Consider the following 16,355-nt stretch of genomic DNA (forward strand, 5'->3'; position numbering starts at 1 on the left):
TTTAAGTTGTAAAATACTTTGAAGATTTTTTCCATAAACAGTTTCAACTAATGCACCTTTTCACTTCAAAACAACTTTATAAAGAAAACTAGACAGAAATAGATGTTTCTTGATTTCAGATATATTCTTTTAACATTTTCAAAGGTATGAATCAAAGGTGTAAGTTTTATGGTTTTACATTAACTAACATTTTATATGGAATTTAAAAGGATTTGATTTGGAAAGCACAAACTTTTCTAAACAAACCAATATACAGACATTAAATCAGCTAGTGCAGAAAATGAATAATTCATTTTTAAGTAAATGAGAAATCATTTTGTGCTGTTACTTATACAGTTGCTCATTTATACTTAAATAGCAATTTGCAATACACAGGGTATTAGTTGTGAATTGTGGTTTTCAATATCATAGACGCATTTGTTTCTGTGGTTTTGCAATATTATTCCCTGATACTTTTTTCAATTGTGGTTTTCATAATCATTGTTTGATAGTCATGTAGCTGTGTTTTGGAGTTGCTATGTCCATTTGGACAGAGATAATTGTTCAAGGGTTTTGCTGTCTTTTTATTTTACAAGCTTAGTGAGTTAAACTAAAAAACAGAAATGTTGATCCTTAAGCATCATTAAAAATGAAGAGCAAATATAGGATGTAAAAGGACTCACTTTATTTCATTCATATTGACTAATAATTAGTATGTATTTATAAATTTAGATAAACTAACATACTATTTCTAATAATGTACTCTGGTTATTTAATCAATCTTGCCTTGAATTTCCTGACTTTTGCTCTTTTCAGCTTTTAAACTGAGTATTTAGCTGAGATTTATTTATTTCTCTTTTGCAGTGCATATTAAATCATTTCAAATGCCAAAAGAAACACTAACTGTTATGTTATTTTAATTCCAATGGGCATTCCTTTTGGGTGACATAAAGTCAGCCAATTCTGTAAAAGATCTTTAAAACCATATTATACAATACATCCGATTCTAAGATTCTAAGCACACCAATTTAACTGTAATGAATTGAAAATGAAGGAGGAAAAAAATCTGTAGTTCTCTGCTTATTTATTCCACAATACAAACACAAATAACCTTGCTCTTCGTGGTACTTAAGACCTTAATTTGTTGGTTCTTCAGGGGAGAGAGACTTTGTCATTTAGTACAATTTCCACTGCAAAAGGACTATGTATGGTATTCTTACATGCTCATATGGTAATAGTATAATGGTAATGTAATAAAATTCACAATTGGTCTTCAGCTTTGTATTAAGATTCCTTCAGCCATACTCCTTTCATGAGGTAACGCTCTACACCTTCCAGAAGATGTCCTGATGGGTAATAAATGACACTGATTACAGTGTCTCCTACACACGGAACATCCTGCATTATGCTCAATCAGCCCATGCTCTGTGCTGACCTCAGACCCTTTTAGAGTATCATTTGGTGGGGCTCACACTAATGCTATTCAACCAAACAAAGGGGGACACAATTTTAGATCAGAACGGGTGATTCCACAAGGTCCTGGGGGGGGGAAGTCAGCAGTATCTGGGGGATACATGTTAACTGCAGTTGAGTTGATTAGTAAATACTAATTACATAAAGCGGCCAGTTCTGCAGCCCTTTGAACACAAGTCCCTTCCAGCCCACCTGGGAGAATATACTCAATACTCAGTGTAAATAAAACTATAAGAAACTAAGCCAACCTCATACAGCTTAACTTGACTAAGATTATAAGTATGCAGTTCATGTTAAAATTTGTTCATCTTGTGCCCTGCACTTTCCAACAAACTACACAAACAATAATTGAATAGGAAACAAAACTTTAGAAACTAAAGAACCATGAAATAGTTATTGGGTCTTACCTGCTTAGGAAATTACGGCAAAATCAAATCTTTTATTAGCTGCTCCGTGCTTCCCTGTGGCAGAAGAACTAAGAGAATTAAAGGTCACGGGGCAGGGTGGGACGGCAGAACTTCCACAGACTTCCTCAAAAAGTTAGCTTTCTTATTAGAGGAGATAGCTACCTTCCCACCTACAGCTAATTACCTAGCTAATGGTCTTCCTTTTTGATGTGAGAAAAACATCTGCCTGTCTCCCAATTTCAAAAATGTTACTATTTCAAATGGAAACTGGAGGTGAGAAAGAATACTTTGAGGACGCGGCTCAGCACCCCATCCTTGCGGGCCCAGTGGGGGATGGTTCGTGACCGCCGCGGTCTCCAGGGAACCCTGACAGCAATGAAATGGTCTCCTGAGAGCCCAGGCAGATGAGAGGACTTAACTGGCCCTGAGACACACAGTTGGTATTTGGGATCAGCTGGCTCTTGCTGAGCACTTTGCAAGTGGCCTAACCTTTCCTGCCAAGAAGCTGCAGAGGCGGGGGTTGGAGCGGGGGGGTGAGGAAGGGGGCGGCATAACTGGAAGCACAAAGTTTGTGGAGAGACTGAGATTTCTTTGTGCCCTGCTAGACGGGGCGAGGAGTGAGAGAAGAGAGTTGGGGTCCCTCAGAGCAGGCTGTTGGAAGAAGTTGCTGGAAGGGGGGAGGGGGAGGGGTGCCCTGGCAGCTGCCCAGCGTTGACGCGGTGACAACTGCAGAAGGTGGCCCCCCTCCAAGCCCCACGTCTTCCCCACTCCGCCTCAACTCCCACCCACCCCCACCCACGCCGCGATCCTCTGCACTCCACCCGACCAAGGCCAGGGCCCGAGTTTGCATCCGGACTGGCTTTGGATGCAGCCAATCCTCCTTGCGCTGATGGAATAGTCACCCCTCCCCACAGCCCTGGCGCGCCCCTCCCTCGCGCGCCTAGTCACCTCCCGCGGCAGAACGAGAGCGGCGCGGCCCGGAGCGGCGGCGGTGGCGGCGCCCGAGTAGCTGCACCGCACGCCGGGGAGAGGGGAAGCGAGCGCGCGCCTCCTCCCGCGCCCTTCGCCCCCTCTCTGCCCCTCTCCCCTCTGCGCGCTCTCCTTTTCCTCCCTCCTTCCCTTCCTTCTTTTCTTTTTTCCCCTCCCTCCTCTCTTTCCCCTTTTCTTCCCTGCTGACCGCTTGCTTCCAGATTCCCATTCTCTCTCCCCCCCCCGCCCCCGCCAGCCCCATCGCGTTTCCCATCGCCCCCCCTCCCTTCCTCGCTGTCACACTCTCTCTACACCTCTCTCTCTCTCTCTCTCTCTCTCTCTCTCTGTCTCGTCTTCTCCTTTGCTTGCTCATCTCCAAACGTGGATCCGCGGCTCCCGAAGGAGCCTAGCGCCCGGGTCCCGCGCGCCCGGGGCACCTGGAGTCCGGCCGGAGGCGGCCCGAGCCTGGCCGGCGGCGGCGGCGGCGGCGGCGGCGGCGGGGGCGGCGGGAGCCAAGGGAGCTGCAACCCGGACCGCGGGCACCTTCGGAGCCCCAGCGGCAGCTGCAGCCGCCGAGATGTCCAGGCGAAAGCAGAGCAAACCCCGGCAGATCAAACGTAAGTTTGCGCGCGGGGCTGGGAGTTGGTGGGATTATTTCCAAGAAGAGGGGCGCACGGGGCAGAAAGGAGGGTGGGCTCGGGAAGACCCACTCCTCGCCTTCGAGATTTGTCAAACTTTGTCTGAGCTGTCGGAGGGACCGCTAGACTGTCACAGACGGACAGACAGATAGCCTGAGCGCTGGGCAAGAAAAAGGCTGCCAGGGACTGCGCTACGTGCTCCATTTCGCTTTCGCGCTCTAGGGGTTTCTTTTTAATTTCGACCCCCGCACGCTGCTTTATCGCGGAGCCAGATGCGGCAGCCCCCTCTTTCAGGCGCTTATTATTAGTGATGTTGAGGCCAACGAGCTGCCCCTCTTGGGGGTCACTCTTAGTAACCAGTGAGAACTTTTCAAAAGAGCTGGCGCAGCCCTCGGGCGTGGGGGTGGAGGCAAGGGAAGCAACTTCCCCAGGCGGTGGAAAATCGGTGCCAGAGCCACCGCCAAACCCGAAGTGAAACAAAAAGTAGGTGTAAAAGTTCGCGCCCTTGCAGCCCGCGGCCGTGCGCCTCCGCCCTGCGGCGCGGGGCTGCCGGCTGCAGGTCGCGCCCAGGGAGTCCCCGGGGTCCCGCTCACGCCTCCGGGACGTCCTGCAGAGCCGGATCCAGTTTGTGTCCAGCCCTGGAGGGAGGCGCGCGTGGTCCGCGCTGGGAGGGGCCGCCGTCCTTACCCCACGCGGAGCTGAGTTCTAGGCAGCTCACGCGCAGCAGAGTGTGCAACCAGGTGCCTCCAGCCTCGAGGGTCCCGGCGGTGTCTAGAGGACACTGCAAGGCGAGAGACACCTGCCCGGAACGCACACACTCACGGAGATCCACTAGGTCAACTTTTCTTGGCTTTGGCAAAATTCTTCTGATTGTGTTTCCTAGGCCTGTGGCTATCTTCAACGCTTTGGCCGAAGAGAAGAAAAAGCCGTATTAGTTTATTATTATTTCTGTGTGTGAGTGAACTCTGTGATGTTTCTCTGTTTCATCGTATTGTTTAGGATCTGGCAACTAGTTTAAAACTAATTATTGTGTAATTTTAAAATAAGGCTTTGGTACAACTCCCTCCGCCCTCGATTATTAACCGTACTCATCCCACAGCCAGATGTTGAAAATTCTATTTGGTGTAGTTTAAAAATAAATCTTAATCAGCTTGTCCTTGAAATGGGGGAATCAGGTTATAAACAGTTCACTACAGTTGATTATTTATATTTATATGAATAATATATGTGTGTATGTGCACACACACACACACACACACACACATTCACAGAGGTATAATCCTTGCCTCTCAGACAAGACTTTCTAGCTTTTATTTAGTGGATTTCTTCCCCTGTATTGTGGTTTCCAGTCTAGGCAACTTGGTTGTTAAACCCAGTAGTGGACTTTACTGTAGGCTTAAGGCAGTTATAATTAGGTAGCAATACCATCCTTGAAGACTTTCACTTTTTTTGGCGTGTGTAATTCATGGTCTCAATTAACTGCTTTCTACTTTTTAGTACTAAACCGATCAGATCCTTCTGTTTAAATATTACATTTTATCGTACAAAAAACCGTGCTTATAAGATATGATTATAAACACTATTAAATGCAAATGCCTTTTAGTTCATGACTGTCGTCTAGATTGTAATAAATAATTAATATTAATTGATTGTATGGCACAAAGACCATCTGATTCTACTTGGGAATACTTTGTTATCTTCTCAATTAGCTGCGTTAAATTTTTTTTCTTCTATGTCCACCTCATATAATTGAAGATTAAAGCATTGGAACTAATTGCTGATGCTACTCTTGTGTTATAGGTCATAAAACATTTTACTGGCTTATTTGACTGCTGTGATTTATTAAGTATCAAAAATTCTGGGAAGTTCTCTTATTTCAGTGTGCACAAATAGAAGTATGTTATTTGTTCACAGCCATAATTTTCTGCTGATATATTTATACATATGCATTAATAGGTACATGAATTTTAGGCTTTTATTAGATTGTGTTTGGGGTCACAGTGGTAATCTATGCAAATGTGGACACTGCTTTCTCTCCCTCACCGTTAAGGAAAATGAAAAATTAAAGGTTAGTAGTGCTAACTCAAAGCTTTTGGGGAGGAGAGATTCAAATTTGGTTTAGCAGCTTTAAAGTCACTTTGGTTGCAATCTGTTGATGTTTGTCTCCCTTTGCCTGTCCAAACATAAGAAGCAGGTTTGCAGAAGGAGAAGTTTGTCTTGACACTCAAAGTCATTACTAAGACAGGTCTCAAACTTCAATTTCTTGAGTGCATATGAACTGTACCATTTTCTATTACAAATACCACTGTTTCTTTTGATACTGTGGATCAAATACAAGTTTGGAAAATATCAGAAATAGATGCTTTGTGAAACAATAACATTTCACACCCCCAGTAAAACTACATTTTAAACTTGGAAACGTCCAGGATTTGAAACTAAAGCTTTGGCATTCCTGATAAAACATACCCAGTTTAGAGCAACTCTGACAAGCAAAAAGTCAGCTTATTGCCAGAAACTCTGAAGACAGTCATTTTAAAGGACAAAAAAGGTTGTTGGGCACAGGTTTTTTTTTTTTTTCTTTTACTGCATACAGTTCCCTGCTATCTAAAATTGTGATTTATGCAGTATTTTAATATTTTGCTTATTCTTTCCCCTTGGGTGCTCTCCGGGCAGCGATAAAAAGGCGACGCTGAAAGAGCACCATTAATTTGCTATGATGACTGGCCAGATAAGAGGAGATAATGGGAAAGATAAGCGGAGAAGATATACCATCAGAAACCCGATTATTACCATTAAAATTCCAGCCCAGCAATCTGCAGAAGCCTGATAATTCCTTCTCCGTTTCCACCACTTTGGATGATAAGGCAAAAAATAGTCACTCAGTGCTCCTTGATTAGACTGCCTGGATTTCTGATAATACAGTGATAAATTATGTATTTTGCCCCCATGTTTTGTCCCAAAATTCTGATTTTTTTTCCTATTCCAAGACTATATTTTCTGCCTTCTCCTCAGAAGCTTTCTCTCATAAGCTATTATTGTAATCCTGGTTTGATAAAAGGCCCTGATAGGGCGGGAGGTGTTTGGTGTGGGAGCTGTATCCTGCTATCAGCCCATCTCTCTGCCCAGCTGCCCGCTGTTGTTGTTTTTAGCCTTATCACCTCCTGCCAATATGCCAATAAATTGCCCAGATTGTTCTCCATTCTGGGGCTGCACTGCAAAATTTATGACAGAAATGATGATTTTTTTTTTCTGTTACCAATGCATCTCTTTATGATTAGTGAACGTGTTGTGTGTGCAGTTTTATTGCTATTTTTTTCTTCTTCAAGCTGTTGTCTCTAGTGCTGTGTTTACTGCCCTGTATGCCCCAACTTTAGTCTCGCTTAAGTATATTAGTTACGTGTTCAGGAAAAGGTGGAGGTCAGATTATTTTTTTTTCCTTTTGCAAATGAGTACCATTATCTGCTCCTTGGTAGCTAATGCAGAGGTTGAAAAGAAGGAAAGGAAGCTCAAATACTTTATTTTCACATAGGATTTAAAAAGGCATGCTTCTTTATACCATTATAGTTTTTATAAAACTTTTAGATTAGCTTGATCGTTTCAAACACGTAGGCTATAAATGTTCAATCTAGAGCAGGTTACCAATAATTTGTAATGAAGTAGGGAAGAAAGGTTGAATTAATAGGCAGAATTTTTTTTTCAAAAAGTGAAACAGATATTGGGAATTAATACATATATTGAAAGTAAAATGTTTCATGTTAAGAATAATCCTGTTAGCAGTTCTATAGAGAGGCTTTTTGTAAAAGTTGGAATCCGTTCATATTGACCAAATTAGGGTTTTTTTGTTATTTGAGATGATCTACCAATTTCAAGCCGTGCAAGTCTTTACTTGCACATTGACATTTGAATACTCTATGCTATTTTTTAAACAGTAAGTTACAGTAAGTGGTTCATTTATAAGATGATTATTGTTTTAAAATTAGACTTACAAATTGAATTTATCATTTAATATTTGTCATGTGAAAAGCTCTAGTTGGGAAATTTTTATAACCTTAAAATTGTGTCATGTGAAAAAATGGATATGATGATTAATTCATTGCTCTACTGTAGGTTTTTAAAGTGTTCCTTCTGTTAATGTTCAACCCATAATTTTGCATTAATTGTCGACTTTATTATTATTCCTATTAAAGTTGTATTTTTGGAAAAAGGTTTGGGAATGCTACACACACTTGAAATATACTGATATTTTTATACAGTTGGGATGTCTTGGTTTTCACCTACCAAGTAAAAAGAAAGGGTTTTGCTTTGAAATAAAGTCAGTTTTCCTATATTTTAGGAATAATTATATACAATATTAAAATAATATTTTCTCCTTGCTTTATGATACTTTTCATGTTGGAAATTTAATGTTTTACAATTTTTATAGAGAAACATTTTGAAAAATCTATTTTTACACTGGTCATGAAATAAAGGAATATGTATTCTGTATGTTACTTGTTTTATCAATAAAACAGTTACAGTAGTACCCATTGTTTCTAAGATAATTTAAAATTAATATCTTTAATTACAAATTTGAAATAATATCAATGCATAGAGTTTTTCAGAAAAAATTAGGAATAATTATTTAGTAGGTTAACAATAGACAAAATTTAGGATGGCTAATATAGTAAAACTAATGTTTAAGAGTCAAAGAGAATATGAAAAAGTGTATCTGTAAAAAAGATCACTAATCACAAACTTAGGTTTTAAAGTTCAATGAAATCAATAATACAAATATAATTGAACCAGTATTTCCATCTCTGGTTGCCGAAAAGAGTTTAAGGCTAAAACTTGGCAGTATGACTTGGAATTAATAGAGCAGTTCTTATATTTTCCACTTCTGGTAACTTTCAAAGTAGTTCATTTGTAAAATTATGGAGTCAGAAGACCTATAAAGTTTAATGTTACATACTACTACAATGTTTTTAAATGAGCAGTTTGAATTTTCTGTAACTTAAGAATAATACCATGGTATGTATTCAGTTACAAGTGTAAGCATCTCTGAATTTTTGAAGAGGTCAGTGTCTTTGAAGACATCAGTATTCTTTTTAGACATCAAAGATCACCAATACATCTTTGTAAATTAAAATTTTGTTCCCTGAGCTTCTGAAATATAGAATTTGGAAGTAAGTGATTCTCCATGTTTTATGTCAGTTAGTGCTATGAAGTTGTGAAGGAAGACAGTGCACAATTAGATGATTTGCTCCTGCTTTTTACATTCTGTCAATTTAAAATTTTATTATGTGTTTTAGGGTTAATGCAAATATTTATGTGTTGCTTTGCTTTGTTGTTAATTATGGGGAAATTAAGATATACATTTATTATGTCAGCTGTCTAGCCTATATTTATATCTATCAGTACCCACATACTAGTGTGAGTTAAATTAACTTTGTATTACAGTTCAGGTAACTAATTTTTGTGAGCTATTCAAGGCCTTTCTCATCCATGTTGTTTCTGCTAGTCGATTATAAGAATCAACTAGCTCTTCCTTCAAGTGATTATAAAAAACCCCTGCAATTCTAATAAGCAATATTCTATTGGTTATTACCACTGGAAAAAGTTTTGAGAAAATAAGATTATACATAACATGCTAACTAAAATTAGTTATTTAGAGCCAGATGTGTGGATTTCCAATATCAATTATTTTGTTGTACAGCACAACCCAGGCAAATCAGCAATGAGCTTGCAATTCACCTTTTAATCTCACTCTTAGTTAAATGTACAACTTTTGCTCAAGAAGTATTAATTGAATAAGTTAGCTTTAGTCATTTGGTATTCTGTAATTTAATTTTATGTTTCAAGAAAATACATTTCCAATAAACTTTCCTTCAAAATAATTTGCTGCATATCAGTTTTAAAATGAAATGATACGACTTAGAGGAAATATTTTGATGTTAGGCTGGACTGTGTGAGGAATCTAAAATTAAGTTTATGTGGTAATAATGAATATTTTTCAAGATTAGTTTCCTTTTCTAAATGTATTATTTGTTCACTAAACAGTGTGAGTGGACAGGTTAACTTGGAGTTCTTATTCTCCAAGGCATATTCCCTTAGATACTTGGTTACTTTCCCAATTCCAGAGGACTGGTAGGACATTGCAGAACACTGCAGATGATTTTGAAATCTGGTATAATTCAGTGTCTGGCACTGTGTAAAATTGTCAGTTCATTCTCTCACCAAATGAACAGCAGCAGACGTCCTTTACTTCAGTAGCCAGAGAATGTGTTTTCACCATAGATAAAAGGGTAAGTACATATCACTCAGTAAGGTTATGTGTTTAAAAGATGAAATGCAATTAAATTAATAAGCTCAGATATAGCAATATTTGGCATTCTGGGGAGAACTGTCTCTTTAAAAGTATTAGCATAAAGATAGTACATTTGTTTATTTTGCTTCCAAATCAGCGCCTAGTATCTCTGCCACAGGTAACAATTGACTTTTCAGGCTTCAAGTTAATAGCCTTGTCTCTTGCTTGTAGGGATCAATATTAGTATTAATTAATCACCATTATCGGCACTAGGATCTGGTTCTATTTGTTGTTACATCAGCAAAATATCAATATAGAAAGTGGACTCTCTGATCGTCATGGCAACTTCATCTCTTGGGTCAAAGAAAGTTTATCTTATCTGTGCATAGAGAGTGGCAAACTGTTTAGGGATCTAGTTTGAACTCTAAGAACATTGATTTAGTTTTTGTTTGCGAATAGAGGCTGAATTCCAATCAGAAGGGATAGGTAAGTTTTAAATATTAATGCCAAGATGCTTGCCCGAGAGGGTGTCATACCATTGGTGTCAGGCTGTCTTTCTGAGGTGACAAAAAGGTACAGAGGAATTGTCTAGTTGGGATTATTTAAAGCTTTAGTAATTTGTGCCTTTGACAAATACTTCTAATAATATATGATAATTACTAGATAGAATTGGTTTTGGAGCAAGATTTCATGTGTTAAAATAACAGACTACTTTTTTTCTCTCTCATCCCTTCTTTTCTGGTGCCTTATTATAATACCTATTATATAACAGAAGTACCTGAGGACCAGTTTTGCCTTACAGTGATTGTGAGATATGTTTTCCCATGTTTAAGGCAAAACAGTTTTGCTATGAATTTTCTATTCCAAGAAAGGAATTTATCTGGAAATATTTTAATATTAATAAATATTCATTCTTAATAAAGGAAATCCTAAATAGTAAGCTGAAAATATAAATATCTTTAAAGCATGTCTGCAAAGATAATAAAGGACCATTAGTTTCTAAAGCCAGGAAATAAAATGCATGCTATTTTGCTCATAATCCTAAAATATACTAATTCCTTACAATGAACATTTAAAAAATTAGACCATTGTAAATTTATCTTTTAAAAAAAAGTTATGCTACAGAGTAAACACCAGATTAAGAAATGGTAACTAAAATAAGCCTACTTTCAAGATTGCAGGGCACTAAATAAAGTTAAATGTTTGCATATAGAGAAGCTATATGTACATGTCTTGATTATGAAGACTTCAGAATGATTTTTTAGTACCTGGTAGCTATAAACAATACTCACTCCAGGAACTGTCCATACAAAGCTTAAAGTCAACCCTTCTTACAGCCTACAAGATAATGCTATTTTTTTGAATATTCTGGTAATATTCATGTATACAAAGCATGGAATATGGTTAAAGGAGATATCAGATGTTTAATATTAAATAGATCTTCATATAGTCTGGGCTTTTGCCACTGACTGCTTGATTTCATTTACTCTGAGTTTCTGGAACATTTTGAATGGTGCTAGTCTGATGTTTTCATATATGTGATTTTGCTTTTGGTAATGTCGAATTTATCATAGACAACTCTCAAATATTTGTAATATAATAGTGTATATGTAGACCATCTCAAAACATATAATTTTAATAGCCCACACAAAATTTGTAGTATCTACCTTTTGTGTAGACCATCAACAAACTGTATTTTAATGTTTGTTTAAATTTTAAGATTCATCTGAATATTATCTTTAAATGGGCATCTATTGGAAAGTGTACTTACAGTATTTTTCAGTTGATGTCCTTAGAAAGATAATTATTTTGAAGATATGATTTGCTCTAATCTATCCTTGAAAACTTTTGTGGGCATCTCTTATTGAGAGAATAAAAGAGAATTTTCAACCATTTGACCTCTATATAATATGACATATGGAAAATTTCTTATAAATGTAAATTAATTGGCAAATTTTTTTCAGCCATGACTTCTGACATTCTTTTGTCACAAAATTTGCAAAAGTCTTCAAACTTGAATAGGGTAAAGAGCTAATTACACATTTAAAGTTAAAGGCATATTTATTCTTCATTTACTATTAATCTAAAGCTTTTAACTTTTAATTTCCTTCTTAATGTTCCTTTGGACTGTTGAACCATGACACACTCTTAGAGAAAGGCTTTGATTGGATTTACTGTGGTATAACCTGAAATTATTGGAGCCTGCAGTGAAGTGTGGATTAGATTAATAAGGTTGTAGGCATGACTCAACTGGTAGAATGTCTGCCTTGCATCTGTGAGGTCCTGAGTTCAAATTCCAGTACCGTGCAAAAAATTAAAAATGGAAAATTAGCAGGTTTTCAAGTTCAATAGAGGGTCAAAATAAGCAGAAGTTATGCAGAAGATAGCTAAAAATCATACAGTTTAAAAATAATTTGAGTATCAATCAAATAATTTTAAATAATAATTAAATACACTCAATATTGTTCATGTTCTCCTTGCTTACTACATTTTGATTCCTTAATATGGAAGTGTGTTTACATTTTATCAGAGAATTGAATGAAAAGATCTGATTGTTTATAACTAACTAATAAAATTTGCGATGTAAATTGATTTTTTTTTCTTTGCTATGCTGATGATTGAACCAAGGGCCTCACACATACTAGGCAAGTGCTTCACCACTGAGCTGCATGCTAAACTCCACATCATAGATTAAGTTTAGTATATTTGGTTTTCAAGAAACAAAAACATTTTCTCTTTTCTTACAATAGTGCAAAAGGAAGTTTTTCATCTCACCTGTGGAAACTTGCTTAGTTTCCAGGATGACGACTCCAAAATGTCAAACGCTATATAGTGCTAAGCTTTCTTGCTTATTGTGTGTGCCAAGAGGTCACAAAACATTTGTTTCTCTTTTTAATAAAACCATTCAATTTAAATAAAAATCTGTGAATTCAGTGAGAATCTTTTAGAATGATGTATTTGTTACTACATACAAACTTTTTCATGTTGTGCATTTTCAATCATGTTAAAGTATTACTTGTTGGTTGTGTATTGCCCGTAATTATGATTAAAATATACATTTATGTGACAAAATTCTGTGGATCAATTTTATGCTACTTTAAAAGTTTCTCAAAAGTGAATAGATAATTGAGAGATGGATGGTGGACACTGCCTATTAATGGAGATCCCACATTTATCATGTAGGTTGTTCTGGTTTTAAGGAAAATCTAAAAGTTTAAATGGTCCTTAAAGAGAAAAGACATTGTAAGAAGACAGTTAGATGTGCTAGCACACAGTACTCCTCCCCACAAATTAGAGTTACATTTTACTCTCTCACTTTTATGTAGAAATTATGGAAGGGACTATTTATTTTGGATTAAACATTTCAAATTCAGAATGTCATAACTGTCTCTTTAATGAATTAGTTGATGTATAGTAATGTGTTCTATGGCAATGCCATTGAGCCACGGGTCAGCTAATCTAGTTTTGGCAACAGCATTGAAAGTTAAAGCGTTTGTTTCTTCAAGACTGTTGTCCATGCAAATAGATAAAAAGGCTTGTAGTTTTCTGAATGATTTTTATTTGGGGATAACGCTCTCTGAATTTATATTATACACACTTATCAGTCAGGTCTTTTTTTCTTAGAATGATATTCTCCAGCTCTCATTTTGATAGCTTTTCAGCCAACATAACATAAAAATAAGCACATTTCTCTATGACGTTTTACTTTTAAGTACTGTTGCATATTTTGGAAGTGTTGGGCCTCCCACCAGCGAGAAGAAACTCAGTGTGCAGGGAGGCTGACCAACATAGGACTTGTGTAAATCTGAAATATTCAGGAGTTCATTTGCAAATATATTAGGTGGTTGCTAAAAATATCACCCACTTCCTAACAACGTGCATCTTGGACAAACAGGCGCATATTTTGTCATCAAGTTGCTTAAGCTTCTGAAGTCAGGGCTACAACTGGGTCAGATGATAAGGTGAGCACAACAGAGAAACGAAGAGAGCGTCTGATAAAACCTGATTGATTGATGTCTGGCTTCCCCACCATCACAGGCAGTTGACAGTTAGTTTGGGATCAGATGATTTGGCTTTTGCGATAGAAGATGGGGCCTGGTAGGCAAGCCTGAAGGACAAAAAGGTCAGTTTCTGTGTAGTGTCAAGTGATGTCGAGCTCCCACAAGGTGGGACATTATTAATATTTCATCCTTTCTTTTTTTAGGACCAGGTCCTAACATTTGATAGTCATTTTAAAGGCATGAAGATTCAGTCTACAAACAGAAATGTGTGACTACCTCTTTCTTCTATTTGATTTAGTGTTTTTACATTGTTTATGTCACAAAGGGCAAGCACATATGTTTTCTTGATAATTTTCATGTTTTTATGATACTTTACAATTCATAGGGAATTTTTTTATATTTCATTTTATTATAGCTTTGTGAGTTAAAGTCTTACAAAGTATCATAGCATTTAAACTGCCCAATTTAATATTAAGATACTTTTTGAAGAAATACATATCCTTGTGAAACAAAATTAATCGAGGTTATCAGATAGATTGTGTTTTGGTAGTATAGGTTATGAGAATCTTAAGTTAAAAATAACCTACTATACAACACAGACTTTTCAAAGTTTGAGAAGCCTTGATTGGCACAATGGGAGAACTTTATATACAGGTCTGTAACTAATGAATGACTGTGTTGTGATTTTCTAAGCTTTAATGTTGTTGCTGGTGATAACCTTACTAGAAGGTTAATTTGTGTCTCAATTGCAGAAATCCCCACATTCTTGCCACACATTAAATTTCTTTAAAATATGTTAGTTAGTTGGTTTGTATGTTACTCAAAACAGCATGTAGGACACTTCCTGCATTTGAACATATTTAAGAGTTAGGATAAATATTCTTGGAAAGAAGGAAGGGAGGAAGAAAGGGTAGCTGTAAGGGAGGGAAACATAAACCATAGTGGCTAGCTTTATAGTAAAATGTTTTGCGGTGTTAACCATGAATGTTTCAGAACTGTTTCAGAATTGAAATTTGGAAAACATGATTTTGGACTTATATTTAGGATGGTTTGCTATTCTCTAGAAAGGCTCTATGATGTATCAGTTGTCTTTGAGTTTTAAGGGTTGGATCTCCAAGGACAGTGGGGTTCAGCTAACACAGTAGGTTTAATCATGACAAGGTGCATTTTTGCAAGGTGCTGTGCTGCTGATAAGATAAAAGTGGAATAGTGTGTGAAAGTGCTTGTGCCCAGTCTTGAAGTGGTCATCACAATAGTGATCAGTGGTCCAGTGGTCATTCCAGTGGTGACTAGTAATACTTCCAGGAACAGTTTCATAAGAAAATGACTTGATTTCTTCTAGATATATTTAAATGGGATAAAACAATGTATATATTTGTCTATATATAAATACACCAGAGAAGTAGGAGTCACATATATGTTGCATACATGTGTAAATAGTTAGAAGAGTGAGGGACCGTTATGTATGATGAAGACTTTTGCAGAAGCGATGGTTCAGGCCAAAGAAGCGCACCTTTAGCAATCTCATTGTTATGATTGCACAACCAGTAGGAGCTTGGAGTACTAGGCCCTGCAGCTACTGTGTACTAGGTTCTGTAGCACTAGGTGCTGGCGGTAATAATGGTCAGTACTTTCACTATAGAGGGAACGGGGGAGGAAGTAGACTGTCTTAGTATGATTTCTCTAAATCAGTGATACATTTTTCAGTTATACAGTTAAAAATACGGTTCATTTGAAGACAGAATGGCAGTTGTTAAGTTCAAATTGATTTGATGGTATTTATTTTTATTTGAGTATCTGTGATCAGCTCTCTAAAGTTTATTGGCCTGTTTGTTGTGTATACTCACACTCAATATATTCTTCAATTCTTTTCTTTTTCTGCCTTTGTTTTTGTTTTTTGTTATTTCACCAGGTTTTAAAGTACATACTTTGTGTAGATAGGCAGATATACAGATTGAAAAGATTAGTTATTGAAAAAATAACTAATTACACATTAAAGAGACATTAAACTTGGCAAATGAGAAAAATGTTACATCATAAAAATAATTTCTATCATCCATCCTTAAATAGAAAGTAACAGTGAGCTCCTTGGTCAACTAGACGGAAATTTCTTCGTTAATCCTATGGGTTTGGAAATCTCATTTGAGGAAGAGTATGAGAGTTTGAGAAGTGGGGTGGCTGGACTGATTAGTCTGACATTCACTTTGATGGTCTTTGACTCCCTTTGAAGCTTTCATTTTGAAACATATCTTAACATATGAGGTTTAGGTATGAGATGTTGCTAAGTCAGCTCTTAGGGGATCCATTTTCTCCATTGTCTGGTTAGTACCAGTGTTCTGTATATTGAGGTACATATCTTAGCTGTTATAGGAAGTGAAACAGATGTTGACTGCACATTGTTCTTACTATCCTAAAAATAAATGTTATTGTATAACGAGTCAAGGATTGTTAGTGTAGGATCCATTGGTTTTGAGGAGTTTGTGAATATCCACAAATTTTATGCAAAATTTTGTTTATTCAATAGTTTTTCTAGGAAGACATTTTCACAAGATTCTCAATGGGCTTCAGAGTTCCACCAAAACTTAAAAATCACTCTAAAGCATTT

At 37.3% G+C, this 16,355-nt stretch overlaps 1 protein-coding gene across 4 annotated transcripts in view; it reads left to right on the plus strand.

Moving 5' to 3' along the window:
* The first annotated feature begins 2,871 nt into the window (after positions 1-2,871).
* Positions 2,872-16,355, plus strand: part of Zfpm2 (zinc finger protein, FOG family member 2) — a 423,670-nt gene continuing 410,186 nt past the window's right edge. For 2 of the 4 annotated variants that reach the window (XM_074069029.1, XM_074069030.1), the window contains exon 1: positions 3,307-3,445. In XM_074069029.1, coding sequence (XP_073925130.1) covers positions 3,406-3,445 — 40 coding nt within the window. In that variant the 5' untranslated portion in view covers positions 3,307-3,405. Of the gene's footprint in view, positions 3,446-16,355 lie in introns of all 4 variants that reach the window. The other 2 variants (XM_074069028.1, XM_074069034.1) reach the window with 2 other exon arrangements.

Source organism: Castor canadensis, chromosome 3, assembly GCF_047511655.1.
Source record: "Castor canadensis chromosome 3, mCasCan1.hap1v2, whole genome shotgun sequence".
NCBI classification, from domain to species: Eukaryota; Metazoa; Chordata; class Mammalia; order Rodentia; family Castoridae; genus Castor; species Castor canadensis.